At 37.3% G+C, this 15,531-nt stretch overlaps 1 protein-coding gene across 6 annotated transcripts in view; it reads left to right on the top strand.

The window, feature by feature from the left end:
- AOPEP (aminopeptidase O (putative)) overlaps positions 1–15,531 on the top strand; it is a 151,887-nt gene that overhangs the window by 57,289 nt on the left and 79,067 nt on the right. For all 6 annotated transcript variants that reach the window (XM_018086009.1, XM_018086007.1, XM_018086008.1 and 3 more), the window contains exons 9-10: positions 1,194–1,237; positions 7,190–7,250. In XM_018086009.1, coding sequence (XP_017941498.1) covers positions 1,194–1,237; positions 7,190–7,250 — 105 coding nt within the window. The remainder of the gene's footprint in view (positions 1–1,193; positions 1,238–7,189; positions 7,251–15,531) is intronic.

The raw sequence follows: 15,531 nt of genomic DNA, 5'->3' as shown, positions 1-15,531 counted from the left end.
AGTGATGCCACTCTGGCTGCAGCAACACGGAGCCCAGCACTGTGCAATTTACTTTTTGTCATAAGCCAATTTTGCAGCCACTGCTCCAGGACCTGACTCTCACTTATGATCTGAAGGAGGAAGGCTTAACTCTACTACAAGTGTGCAGTCACTCTTACTTTGGTTCCCTAACAATGCCACACTCAGAGAAACAGCATCTTTTGTTGGCTGCTGTGACAAGGTCTCTAAATAAAAGATTGCCTTTTAGGAAACATTCTTCAAGGCCTCGAAGAGCAACGACTTACAATCAGAAATCAGCCTGCACTCATACACTGCAGTGGGGAACATAAACAGCCTCTAAAACTTGTATCCACAAAGATTAGTATTAATAAAGTGGATGTATTGATTTATGAAACAGCATATAAATGAATGATAATAAGTCCTATTATTATGAGATTATTCAGAGGAGTGTATTCTGTCAAAGTGATTGTCATTAAAATTATGTCATGTAGAGCACAGGGTACCAGAAAACCTTTGAGTGATGTCAGGCATAACTTTCTATAGGGGGTTATCATACTGGTAGAAGTGAGGATGATAATAATGCTCTTCCATTGGCATTGAAATGCCCTTGTAAATACCTGAAAGAAATTCTGGTTGTTTTTCCATTGAAGAATTTACTCATTAGTTGAGGTGGTTATCAGCAACGTTGTGGATTTTGTTGTGGAATGAGGAGTAGGTGTGATCTTCTAGTCAGGGCTGGGCATTAAGGAAGAAAAAGCCTTATGCAGTTATATAATTGAAGACAGTGTGATAACACAAGCACATTGAAGAACATGTAAACACCCTTAATTTTGGTGTTTCCTAACCTTTGAGTATGTGAATCTGCAGCCTTTAACAGTTTTAAATGTAGTTTGGGTGTGTGTGCATATTGTAGATAAAAGTGGGAATGTGGGATTGTGTTAAAACAGTCAGCAGGCTTTTCAAGTCCATTTTCTTTCAGTGTTAACACTTTTTGCATGAGTGGGTTGAAAAACTGCCAAACATAATGTATGTTGTATAAATAACTGAGTAATATATCACCATAGCAATATATAAATTTATTTCTTATCATTCTTTTATTTGCAGTCTGTAAGAAAACGTTGCTCACTAGCAATGCAGACACAGGGTTACATCTTCATAAGCATACTGACTGTGGTGCTTTGTTCCTTTTCCAGGATTTCCTTTGCATGCTGTTGGAAGACATCCCTAAACAAAGAAAGTAAGAACTGGGCTAGAAAAGCAAAAAAAAAAAAAAAAAAAAAGTAAAAATCAGATTTAAATATCAACTGTGCCAGCCAGAAATAGTGGGATTTCATTTAGTGATTTCATTTAGTATTGTTCTGTTTGTTTTTTTCAAGTGTGTGTTTCTCTGACAATTCCCGTACTTATGGACACAAAATCCTGTGGGCCTTGCTGTTTTATTGCTGTGCCTGCTCTCCCTGAGCAGTGCCTTTAACTTGCCTGTTAGGTCAGAAGTACTGTCCTGTGTTCACTGTGCAACTGAAGTTCCAGGCATAGCTGCCTACCCAAATTACCCTCTGCTCTGCCTGCCAGCTGCCTTTGGCAAGTGCCCCCCAGGAGCAAGGGTGCCAGAACCTTGCTATGCATCTGGCAAACCAGAGAAAATGCATTTTTCTCAAGTAGTCTGGTGCCATCTCCTCCCTGTCATACAGTGTATCCAGGGAGGAAAGATGGAAAACACGGATGGAAATCCAGCATTAATTGCCTGACATGTCCTCCAGAATCCTCCTGTGTGTGACTGTGGCTGGTTGGATATGACTCAGATTGTCTTTAGCAGCGCTTGGAGTCTATCCTTGCTTATCTGTTGGTTTGTTCTGTGCTCCTGTAGACTGTGCTACAAATACAGATTCTTTTGTAGTGGAGCTTTACGTATTATACTTTTTAAAAATAATGTATTTACTTGAAAAATGTAACTTTGAAGACCAGTATTCCAAAAGTGGTGAAAACTCGATGAGGGGTTTGGAGAAAAAAAAAGGAGAGAAGAAAGTCATAGAAGTCAAATGTGCTGAGGTTTTTGGTGAAACACTTCTGTTCCTAAAGGTTGAGGGACAAAGAAGCTCATTATCATTGAGAAAATGTGTTTTGTGACACTCTGAATTTAGTTAGGGTGGTGTTACATTTTCCAGTGATGTACTGAAGGATGATACTTTGTTTATCTAATTGAATATAATTTCCTACCGAAATATAAGCAGGAATATTATATGGAATATATACAAAAGTGGATTTTTTAGTGGTATGATTATACATTAATTTGTTTAAAAAACCTCGTTTTCCTTCCTTTTTTCTTATGTTTCTCTGAAGTCCAAACCCAGTGCAAAATGTTATTTGCATAAGCATCCAATTTTCTGCCTATACACGTGCTAGTATATTTTAACTTTCAGTGAGACTAATGCAAAAGAAGTATGGCTCCATTTGTGATGCATCACACTCCAGAATGTATGAACAAAATTTCAGATCTATGGTAATTCATTTTACAGTCATATATGTAGCATATCTGAACCAAAATTACCTTGGATGCAGATTTCAACAGCAATGCAAGAATAATAGAATATCTGGATATACAGAAGGCCTTTATTTCTTATCTGCTACAAGGGTGTTTTTTCATTCTTAAACGCATTCTGTTCCTAGTACAGAAATACTCACCTGAGGTAAAAGAAAAGGGAGGAAAGAGAAAATGAAATATTTTTAGAGATCATCTATTGATCAGTTCTTTTTTGCACAAAGTTTGTTGTGGGAATGAAGTGCATTTCCATACTAGAGCAACAAAATTCTTTGTAGCAAACAAAACCTTCCAGACTTGTGCAATTCTACCAAGCAAATTTTAAAAGTTTAAACTAAATGCTGCAAATTTGACAAATATTAAGCACTCTAAGACACCGAAGTTTGTAATGGAGGCTGGTCTTAATCATTTAAAAAAAAAAAAAAGAAGAAAGGAGAAATGTGTAGTAGATAATCAATCCAAATCCTGCCCTCAGCTGTGGCAACAGAGGGAAACTAGTGTAGTTAGCAGTAGAACTTGGCTTATGGGAGATGTTTGTAATGAGAACAGGATGAATATTGACAGAAAATGGTCATGCAAGAGTGTGGAAATTTTCTGTAATTATTACACTGCAGTGATGTAACATGAACTCACTCTCTACTGTTGGATACAGAGGCTACATCTAAAAGATTTTCACCTTTCAGTACTTAATTCCTGTAGTTTTTATTTAAAGGAGATTTTAAAGTACATTCCCAGTGATGAGTAGTTCCAAGATACAGATGTAATTTTTTAAGGGGCAGTCACTGATTTTTGCTGCCTTCTGCGTTCAGAGGAGGAGATTTTTATGCCTGGTTAATAGGGCTCCTTCCCTTCCTGTTCTGATTCAATTATCATGGCATGCTGGCTGCAGGAATCCATCCTGGGAGGAGGATCCTTCTGGTTCTGGACTGCAGCTGAATGCTCACACCAGACAGGCTAAGCGCTGCCTTCTGGGCCTTTATAATTTCTTAACTTGCCTTTAAGGCAGATTATTTGTCTGTGTGAAGGGCTACTGGTGAGAAGGACAAACAGATTCATCATTACCCTTCTCTGTTTAGAAAGATTTTTAAAATATTCCATGCACTGGCTGGAGTCTCACATTACCTTGGCCCTTCTGCAGAACAGCTGCAGTACCTTCCCACCTGTAACTGAGGCATTTGACTTGCTCGTGTATCATTTGAGACTTCACTACATTGAAAAAAACAAGCAAACCAAAACAGACACCAACAAACCCCTCCTGTGTGTCTATATAATACAGTGCACTAGGTTTTATAAAGCTCCTGGTGGCTCTGTTCTCCCCAAGGCTCACACCCACAGTCTGTGCTGCACCTTCATTCTCTGCACATCTGCCTAGCACGTGAGCTGGGCCAAGGCTCAATATTTACCCCTGGAACAGAGGGGGAGCTTCACTAGTCTCAGATAAATCTTTAAATCTTTAAAGAGTTGCTGCTTGTGCAGCTACTTTGTGACTGCAGATTTTTTTTGAGCAGGTCAGTTCTGGTCTTTGGAGTTTTGTGCTCGTAGTTTTTATTTCATTTCATTCAATAAAATAAACAAGTCTACTACTAAGCTCTGGTTTTAATAATATGTGATAGACAAAGGAAGGCTTGTGGTACAGCTCTACTATTTGTACTGTTAATAACCCAGGCTCACTAACCACATTCCTTGGATGTCTTCACAATGTGTCGATTAAGTACTGAAATAATGCATCAATTTCAAACTACTCAGCTATACATTTCAGTTGGATATGGCAGACTTTTCTATCCTCCTTTACATATAAAAAAAATTTCACACTTTCATGGTTTCTTCCTCTTGATTTAGGAAGTAAGTGGGTTTATCCTGAAGTTTGTAGAGTGCCCTGGGGCCTTGTGCAATGAAAACTTGATATATAGACATCTTTTTAAATACTCATTTTCAAGTTATCATTAATGTTAGTGTTTTACAGACCTTGCTCTGAAGCATTGAATCTGACCATGAACTGTATGTATGCATGTCAGGAAATAATTCCTAGGCTGATTGGCTTATCATCTAAACAAATAGACAAGGGAGGAGATAATGGATGTAAACCCATTCTCATTTTACAGCAGGGAACTGCAGTAGGAAGCAATGAAGAACCTGAACAATGGAACCCAGATCCCACAGTCCAGTGCAGAACCTTAAACAGAATCCTATCCAGAAATTCACACAAACACCACATTTAAGCCCTTACAGATGCTTAACTGCAACCTAAGTGGGTGGTAAGTGCCCTCACTGAACTGCAGCCTCTACAAATACCAGGCCATCTGTCCTTTCCTACCATGTTTTTTTTTGAAATAGCAATAGTTTATGATAAATTTTTGGGGGTTGTTTTGAAGCCAAGCAAGTTAGTGGAAACCTTTCCAACATCTTCACAGTTCTTCAGTACTGACTCTTACGAGGTTCGGAGCAGGTCTACCTATTACTAATATATTAAAAAAAAATAGTGGATGCCTGTAAACTGCTGAACCAAGTTGTTTCTTTTGATAGGTGCCAACAAGAATGTCTGAAGTTGGAATAAAAAAAGGTGTGTCCAAGTAGAAACAAAGAAGATTGCATATGGTCATATGGCAGGTGTTTGGCTGAAACTGGGGGTGCTGCAGGCAGAGAAACAGCAGCACTGTTGCCTTTGCCCTTGGGAAAAAGGATAGTTTTAGGAAAGGCTGAGTAGCTGTCTCGTGGTTTACTGCCTGGGTTAGTGTAGTGGCAGAACAGTGTGATTCCCCTCAGTGTCATAAACGCCAGTTTTTGAAATGAGCGGGTGTATTACATAAATGCTCTACATAGCAAATGTAACATAGATTGTTTTGCAGAGTTTTTTTATCATGAGGAAATCTCACAGTGTAAGTTTAGCTTCTGGGGGAGGGAGGAAAAAGGACTACCTGGTATTGTGAGGCTGTTTTTCTTATCCTTTGGTAAGACAAACTAAATGCACAGATAAGGGAATTTTCCCCAGCTCCTAGTTCTGCTTCAGCATTAGAACACTGAGCTGTATTTGTTTTGATTCATGCAATAACAAATTAAAAAAATTGTTATTCTGCTTATAGTACTTGAGACGGAATAAGTGGTACAATCCACATTTACATCTTTAACTGTGTAAAATTTTGGTGCCCAGTTTTAAGCTAGTCCTGTATGCACTTTTTCTAGTAACCAGACAGCAAAGAGAACTCAAGAACATCATCTTATTCTGAGGAAAGTACATTGATTAACTGTTTGGAAATACTCTTCCTTTTCTCTATTCCCTGTAGAAGGGACTCAGCTAACTAACTTAAGACTAGACACCAATTTTTAGAGCATGATGGTAAGGTGAAGGCAATTATACTTTGAAGGATATAGCAGTCAAATGCTGTAAATTTCATAAGTTTGAATAAATATCAAGGAACAAGCCTGGATGTTTAATAATTTATTTGAATGTGAAACACTACACAAGCATCACATACATGTTAAGTTTTCTGTAACAAATTTATTTATATATTCAAACATGCACAGTGGTGTTTTCCTTAAAATTCAGAATCCTAGCTTTTTTGAAACATTTCTGCTTGACTGCTGCAATTATTTGAATCACATGATCAGAGAAAAATTTGTATTGAGTTGCTTTGCCTTCCTGATTCAGAGCTTTGAAATGGTTGTTCTTTCCATGAATGCTTTGCTTGCTATGAGTCTGCATTCCACATGTGAAAGTAGCTGCAAGTGTGAGAACAAGCCTTGCCATGCACAGGACCACACACATCTGTTCTGCTCCTCAGAATATTTACATCCATTGAGGGCTTCTCCAACTCCCTTTCTCCAGCACTGGCACACAGCACGGACAGTGCCATTTTTTAAAAAAATTGTTTTAAATTTCTTTTTATTTGAGTTCCCTGCAAGTTGGGAAGTCTCCAGCCAGAGCTGAAGTAAATGCAACAGAAGTTGGCTACAAAAGTAAAAGGGGAAATATGATGTCTGAATTTGCAAGTACTTAGCATGTGGTTATTTCAGTCTCACAGGGCTTGATCATGAGAGACTATTTCCTTTTGTTGGAGCTCCATACTCTTCTGTGATTTCACTATGAATGTTATCAGGATGTAAAGAAAGTGCAGAAAAGACAAAGCTAGAGTTTATTAGATACTTGGTAACTTTGAGAATTAATATCCATCAGTGCCTTTTAAAACCTAAAAGTTTGAGGAAGTTTGTATTTAATTTAATTTAGTGTTTTATCTTTACATTTAGGCTACTTCTTTAATAAACTACTGGTTTTGAATGTTTCAGTATAAATGTGCTTGCCTAAGACTTTTTTCCTGTAAAGAAACCAAAAAGCCACTCAGCGAGAAGCAGAGGACCTGTTCATACTTCACGTGTTCCATAAATGTGGTTTACCACCTAACACTTTCTCTGTCAATCCTCATAAGCACTGAATTTATCATTTGAGTTTTGAGCACAGAAAACCTGATCTGCCTGATTTGCTCATGTGACCCGTTATGGTATTATTCATTAAAAACCCAAGAGTGTAGTACCACTGCAGTACAACAAATACTTGGAATTAGGGAGTTTGCTTAGCTTCTGAAGGGTTATTTTATGTATATGGGAAAAAAAATGGTATTTTTGTGCGTCTTCTAATTTTTTTTTCCCCTCCCCAAGATCCGGGTTAACTGTTGAAAGTATCTTCCAGAACTGGCTTGACACTTCTGGAATACCAAAGGTAAATATAAAATACCAGTCCCTTCTGGAGTCTTGCTCTTCTCATTACATTATGTTATTTAAATCATTACCTGAATTTATAACAGGTATGATTTTAAATAAAGAGTTTTGTTTGTACGTGATTAGCTCTTGGATTTGAGCAGCCTGTCTGGTGGAAGGTAACCCTGCCCATGGCAGGTGGGTTGGAACTAGATGATGCTTAAGATCTCTTTCAAGCCAAACCATTCTGTGATTCCCTGATTGTCCTACTCAAAGAAAAAATGGATTGGAGAGGAAACTCGTGGCAAAACTGTTTAAAAATTTAAGCTGAAATATAATTTGCGAACAGTTCTAAATCAATGCAAGTCAAGTACTTCTGTGGTTTCATAAATTTTAGGAGGATATTACAGCAGCAGCTCAAGTACTTAATATGATTTCTGATAAAGCAGTTTGCTGTTAAGAAGGGTCCTGGCTTTTGCCCCAATTATAAGCTGTATAGATTTCCTGTTTCCCTTTTTTAAGACAAAAATATGGATGAAGGGATGGCTCTACAGGAGAATGCTTCACAGGGTAGCAGTTATGGTCAGTTACCACGTTCAAATATTTTTCAAAAGAATGCTCTTACTAAACTCCAGTTGTGCATTCCAGTTTTATAGAGGGTACTAGAAAATTTTTCTTGCATAAAAATCACTCTTATTGGATCAGAGTATGACTTAAGGCTTAGGGTTGTTAACACTTGATATTTCTTGTCATTGCTAGTCTTGCCTTATCTTGAAGTTTTTTTTTCTTTTGGGTTGTACATAGTAACTACATATTGGTGGTTGGCAACATGAGACAGTAAAGAAGTGAAATGCTTGCTGTTTGTTGCGATACAGTAAATTTGTAGGCATTGGCAGTGGGAATGACCTCCTAAGTATGTAAATCTCATTCAAGTGTGTGATTTGGGGAAAAAAAATGGGAAGGGTCTATGAGAGGTATCATTTTCTTTGGTATTTAATAATATTTAATAGTGAATCTCACATTAATTTCAAAATTAGTATTAAGTATTAGTCCCAAGAACAGCAGGCTGCTGATTAAATACTTAAGTGATACTTACCACTTGATTATTTTTTTATCTGAACATGGAGATTTTTGTGTGTGTTTTTAATACCAGCACAGAGAATATAACTGATTCAACTGATGGTTGAATTCTGTTTGAGAAATAATCTGAAGAAAGCATAACTGCTACCTTAACATATATACTTGTTCTTATACATGGAAACCACACTTTGATGAATAGGCACTTCCACTCAAGAAAATTGGTATTTTTTTTTTGTATTAGTTTGCAGACTGGAAGATTAAAAGATCTTTCTTAAGTTGTTAAAAATGTAAATGAGCATAGATCAACAATATCAATTGTTTAATGTCTTCTGTAGTGATAGCAAGCACAATAAGAAAGCAGTTTTTGAATGTGAGTTATTAGTGCTGTGTTTTTTCTGAGATTATCAGTTCTACTGACAACATTGCATCCCATTTTCTTAGAATAAAGATTTTTGGAAAATATAAAACTGTTATCAATGTATATAGTACTGTAGCATGCATAAATGTTAGATGAATCATGAAGATAAACAAGACAGACAAACTCAGTCTGTATGTTGTTGACTCTGAAAAAGATAGACTATCCACCGGAAAGTTTTCTCGATAGACCATAGGATACAGAGAATTTTGTTTGCAACAAACTGTCAAAAAAGATGTAAGGTCTGTTATTATTTAAATAGATCTGTATTTATGTAAAGAAGGTTATTGGCATAATATGGCCTTGTAATTTATTTAGCCATTCCTGTAAATTGCACTTAAGATACTGCTAAATGAGACACAACAGTGGTGTATTTTTGTTTGTAGAATAGTTCAAAAGTTCATGAAAATGGCTTATATAAAAAGATACATCATTAAGTGTTAGTAAGGACACAAATTTGTTACAGAGCTCTTGAAGTTCAGGTGAGATTTAAAGTATTGTTATCATTTTGGCAGGTTTGATTTAAGTTTCTTCTGCATTGCACGTGATTGCTGATTTAGGAGAAAACCACAGACATTTGAGATCCGAATAGTGTTGTTACAAAGTATTGTGTGATTACATTCTAAAATGGGGTAACGTGCTGCCTCGGGTTAGATGCTCAGGGGGCACTGATTAACTTGGTGTCTAGGTTGAATGTAACTTTTAAAAGTTAGAGTTGAAAGTACTGGCTGTAACATTTTAGTGCCTTTGTTGTTCTGAATTCCAAAAGTGAAGCTTAAAACAGAGTTTTAGGAGTCTTAATTTAGGAGTCTCAATTTATGAAGTGAATAATTAAGAAAAAAAAAAAAGCTTTTGAGATTCTCAGCTGGGACCATGAGTCTACATTAAGGATGAGGAGGATACTTTACTGGATTTAGTTTTATGACCTGCTAAAACATTGGCTTGCCTCTTCAGTTAAAAGCCAGATTTTCACAAAAGCAATTCTGTTTTTCTTCAGACTGCCTTTCAGTATCGTGTGTGTTCAGCTCAGAGGTAAAGTACTTGTAGTAGTAGAGTAAATTTGCACAAGTAATAACTTGGTTGAGATGTTGAAGTGCGTTTGAAACTAATGTTCAACAGTAAGTGTGGGCTGGATTCCTTGTGTTTGTTCATTAGGATCTCTTTTAAGTTTAATAAATCTCAGGCAGTCATTTTCATTCCCTTTTCCTATTAATTGCATTGCTGAACACAAAAGCTGTGTTATGTGCAGAATGGCTGAGCTTCTGCGTACTGGAAAGGAGTTATGTTTGGTATCTAAGAACAATAACAGTTTCCTGCCTGGCTGATCAATGCTGGATTGAGTTCACATTCCCAAGCTCCCACTCTCCCACCTACATGTGCAGGGGGTGAAAACATAGCAAAGGGAGGGAGGACAGGCCCTCTTTTTTACAGAAATGTTGAAGGTAGACTTGCTTAATGAGGACACAGCTGGGCTTGCATAGCAATAAACATTGATTTTAATTCGTTGCTTGTAAAAACATCCGAGGAAAAGCACAGAAGTTAGCAACCAATTAATTTTTAGCCTGCTCATTGTTTTCTTTACTCAATGGAAACAAACCATTAAGGTTTAAAATATTTTTCGTGCTACCTTTCAAGAAAACAGCTTTTCTGTATTAATTAGGAAAGAGTAAACTTTAATATGTCTGAAATCTCTCCAGTTTGGGGTTCCTTATAAGTAGTTTTATTGCATTGGAACAAGGTTATGAAATAATGAAAAGTCAAATGCTACTCTAGGAAATAATATTTGAGATCTTTTTAGTGCAGGAGGATAAAGAGTTGGGCCTGAAGCTGAGGTAGAAATTTTATGTGACAGAAACAAGTTGCCACCTACTGTTCCCAGTGGTCTAGGGTTTTTAAAAGAACACTCTAAATTTTACTTCCTTGAAAATTTCCCTGTTTTCTAGGCTTTTAAAAAGACATGTTTGTGACTGGAAGGAGTGAATATGTGGGGAAGATGTATTTCACACATGTAAAAACACATACTATGCACCTGATGTCCATGCATCCCTCTGTAATGCTAACCCAAAAAGTGTGACCTGCTGATTCATTACGGAGTGCAGGGCCAACCTAAAATCTGAGGGTTTATGTCCATATGTGATTGTATTAAAAAGAGTTATATCTTGCTACTTTTAGAGAAAGATGTTGTAACTTATACTCTGGACTGTGTTGGAAATTCAGAGCACGTGGCAGTAGTTCTCAAGCAGAAAGGTCTAAATGTAAACCAGCAAACTACTTTTCCAGTTGCTCCAGAGGCAACTGTATAGTAGTGAGAGGACCCAGTGAAATTAGAAGAGGAAGAAACCAAAGAGACCATTTTAGCATACTCTAAACATATTCTCATAGTATAGATAATATTTTATCATAATATAGATAATATAACCCTATATGATACATAAATCATATATCATATGCTATATATCATATATATGCTACATACAATTATTTAGTAATAAGCGTATTATTTAGAGATCCTGTGATATTGTTGTTAGAGATGCTTTCTTTATTAGGTTATGAATCTGATCTTGCAACTAAATAGGTGGTTCTGGGGATTCAGTGATTCGTCTCTACGTAATAACTTTCTTCACAAAACAGAGTTGCTAATGTGGATATGAAGGATATATTTGGATTACAAATTTGAAAAACATTTCTGCCATAGTATGTGAAAGTCCTGTTGCAGTGTGCTGAGAGTACATCCTTCATGTGGCACCAGTGCCATGGTCTGGGAACCACGGCAGGGTTGGATCGGGGTTGGACTTGATGATCTCAGAGGTTTTTTCCAACCCAGCTGATTTTATGATTCTATTGTTTCAATAGGGTTTTGTCTCTTGGAGGTAGACATATTTTAAGGAAGAGGAAGTTTGACTTGAACAGAATTTCTCTGTAGGGATGTTGTGTTGAAAAATATCAGATCAGCATGCTGACCTGAAAAGAATGTGTTTACATCACCACAGCAACTCTTGGAGGAATTAGAACATTTAGAACATGACCATCTTTCTTAGAAAATGAATAATGTCAGAAAAACTTGATTTTCCATTTCAGTGAATAAAGCTGTACACATGAAAACTGCACAAAATCAGTTGGAGAGCTCACTGTTCTTACAGGAGAACATTCTGGGCTGGATTTCTTTTTCAGTAATTTTTATTTGCTGCAGATTTACTGTTTCTTGCACTGGGGATGCACCAACCATCTTGTCATTTTCAGATGTAGCCTACTACCTGCTTAGTTTCTCTGCCAAATTCTGGTAACGGTAGTGTTTTAAAATCCTTACAATTGTTTTCTCAGTCAAATGCTTCAAGCCAGACTTCATCATCTAGTGAGCTACTGGATAAAATACTTTTCTGTACTTCCATTTTCTGAACTTCTTTTTACAAAAGATTGGAAGCCAGGTTTTTCCTGCTGAAACAATTTTCAGGTCATACAGACTGTTCTGAGGACACATTATATTCTCAATCTCCAAGTAAGCTAATTTTCTAACTAGTGTTCTTTTTTTCCCAGTAAATCATCTGTGCAGTAAGAAAACATGTGTATCCTACATTTTATTGTAGTGCCTTTAAATTATCCATTTCTGATATTGCAGAGATGATGGCATCAACCTTAGAAAGTAAGCTGTATCATTCTAGTATGGTAGGATGAAACTAGGAGGGAGTCCTTTTTTTGTTTTCTGTTAAATGGGAAGATGTAAAAAGGTACAAAATTGCAATTTGTAGACTGGTGAAGTTAGCTACATCGTCTAGGAGAAAACGACTTTTCTGTGCTCTTGCTGGTGTCCATGTAGCTCTGAATATATAAATGTCTGGGTGTATATGTGGTGTAAATTTCAGTAATTGAGGGGAACATAATATCTCTAGAAATGAGAGGTTGGAAAATGACTACATTAGTTATTAATTTCCTCTGCTTTGCAGGAGTTCTTCTGAAATTCATTTACAGTAAATATTTTTATTCCACATTTTCATCTTTTTCTTTTTGCCTTCCAGTGTCTGAGGACTGTTGGAAAGCCTAAAATGGTATTGATTCAATGTTCACCTTAGGTAAAACTACCTTCTTGGTTTATCAATACTGACTGTCTTTGCATAAGAGCAGCACAGAGGAACTGAAGTTATAGACAACATATGCAAAGTGCATGATTATAATTTTTCACTTAGTTATGAAATATCTCCATTAGCCATCACAGCCAGAACAATTTAAAACCAGTTTCTGTTTCAATGTAAAATGAAACAGTTGTCTGTTGCACAAATCTCCTATTGTTTTCTAGGCTATGCACAATTCTGAAAGTTCCGTTTATGCTTGGGATCTGGTCTGGCTTGAAGAGGAACTGGTGTAAACCATTGCCTAAGTTATTTACCAGGATATTAGGCCTACCTTCACCCAATTGGTAGAAAGTGCTTCTTTCTCCCCCCATTTTTCAAAATTTATGTTTAATCCTGACGTTGCAAGACTGAAGGATCCTAGCGTGCTTTGACATGTTTTAACTGTTATACAGGACAGCTCCATTAGTAGTCTCTGAAACAAAGTCTTCACAAGTGAAAAAGGACACAGAGGATGGACTAATCTCTTAATTTCTATTGTGAAGGGATTTAAGTATGACAGTCAGTGTCATGTGGACAGCCAACAGGACAGTTGATAGAGGGTAATGCAGTCATTCTCACTTTAGACTGGGTGTACCATCACTCTTTTATCTGGTGTAAGTAAGCTTTTGAAGTACAGAGAAATACAGTAGGAGACAAAATGTTCTTAAAAAATCTTCTCCCCCCTACCTCCCTTACCCTCCTTCTCTCCTTTTTTCCAGCTCCCTTCTTCTTTTCCTCTTCATCTACTCTCTCTCTTCCATGCTCTCTCTTCCAATCCCAGCAAAATTTTCTAGTCTGGTTATGAGCTAAATCTTATTGAAGCATAAATAAGTGAACAGTTGACTGCACAAGCAGCGTGGTGTGACTGCAGCTTGTTAGGCCCACCCTGTTTCTGTCCCTGCCCTCTTCCCTCTGCAGGTGTCTGCACTGGCATGTTGGCTCTCACCTTGTGCTGCTGGGCTGTCATCTCAGTAGCTGAGCGTCCCAGGTAGGATGTGCACAGCAGCCAGCTCCAGGGAACCCCAGCTGTTGGCTCCACAGGGTATATTACCAATAGAAAAAGTCAGTAACAATTCCCCTTGAGTTTCTTTCACTACTCTGCAGCTATTAACAAGAAAACAGGAGCTGCCTCTGGGGTTTAACACACAGTATATTTGTATGTTTATGGATTTTCATCCCAAATCAGCTTCAGGGTCTGCAGGTCTGAAAATCAGTGTCTCTGGTAATTTTTTTTCCCTGGTTTTCTCCAAACATTTGACAGGAAAGAAAGTGTAATTCTTTAAAGGATTTAAAGTATAAATATGTTTCATTGTTTCTATGGTTCAGTGTTTCTCATAACTACTTCTGTGGGAATATTCAATCTAATTTGTTAACTGATCCAAGGAAATACTGTTTAGGTAGTTGCATTCATTTGTGTTTGCAATTAACATCATTTTTTGTTTGTAATTTTGTTCATTCTCTTTGAACTATGCTCTGTTCTTCTTTCTTCATTCAAATGCACTCAGTTCAAGAGTCAAGTTATAGGAGCTTTCAGAATTATCATAGTAAAAAATTTGTCATGCCTTTACAAAATAAAAATATGTTACTCAGTTTCAAGTAGACCTTGTGAGTACAAAATAAAAAAAAACTATAGTAAGATTTTCTACTGTGATATCTCTGTTAAAAAGTTCTTCTTTGTTTAATAGTTCCTAGTGAAGTTGCTTCTATTTAAAGCATTGAGTTTGATCTTGGCTTTGATCTAAAGCTTTTGATCTTGAAAGAAGGATGTTGTGGCAGTAAAACAAAACGGGTAGATTTTTCTTTTTTTTTTCCAAGTGGTAAAGGATACTTTCAAGACTTAGTATGGACTTACCTTTACTTAAATCTGTTTGCAAAGTCCATCTAATTCTGTATTTTTGAAGGTTTACTCAAATGCATGCTTTAATGAACCCTATTCTTCTACAAGAGCACAGATTTTTCTTCTGAAGCTTCAGGGAATTGCCATATATAGTATAATAGTATAAAAAAACCCTAAAATACTGAAAATACCTTACTGGCATAATTTTAACTGTACCAAGTATGATACAGTCTATCTTTTATTGCCTTTTGTTTTTTAAATATAAACACAAAGTACTTTATGAAATTGTAACGTAAGGATTTATAGTATTCAGATTTTGCATGGCTGACATGGCTTGGGTCTCTCCCATCATGGTGGAGTTAGAATATCCTCTTCAGAGGCTGCAGGTACACCTGTTGAAGTCCCAAATTTAATCACATCCTCACAGCATCTTCTCGAGTAAATAAAGCATTTAGCCGAGGCCTAGGTAGTGGGCTTTGTGTGCTACAACATGACTAAAAAGCTGCTTTGCATCTTGATTTAAGATGCATTTCAGACCCTCCAAGGGAGTTTAATAGTTGGATTTGGGAGGTGCAAGCAAGTACGGAGGCCAATCTTGGATCAGTTGTGATACTTGCTCTCTTGAACTAGCCCCGTTAGGCCATTCCTCTGTCCCACAGACCTGTGACAGCGGCTGTTTATAGGAAGGTTCACAGGAAAGCGGCTTTCATAGTAAGGTTCTCGAAGAGAGTGGGTATCTCTAATAATCAGGCTGCAAACCCGTGACAAGCGTGCCTGCCGAGCTTGGGAAGGGCCGGCCCGGCCCACGGAGGGAGCGCGGGGCGGCGGCAGCACCGCCCGGGCCGGGCTGGGCTCCGAACTGCGG

The sequence above is a fragment of the Manacus vitellinus genome, unplaced genomic scaffold, assembly GCF_001715985.3.
Source record: "Manacus vitellinus isolate BGI_N305 unplaced genomic scaffold, ASM171598v3 scaffold_9_pilon, whole genome shotgun sequence".
NCBI lineage: Eukaryota > Metazoa > Chordata > Aves > Passeriformes > Pipridae > Manacus > Manacus vitellinus.
The sequence above is the reverse complement of the archived record's forward strand: the minus strand, read 5'-3'. Positions and strand labels throughout refer to the sequence as shown.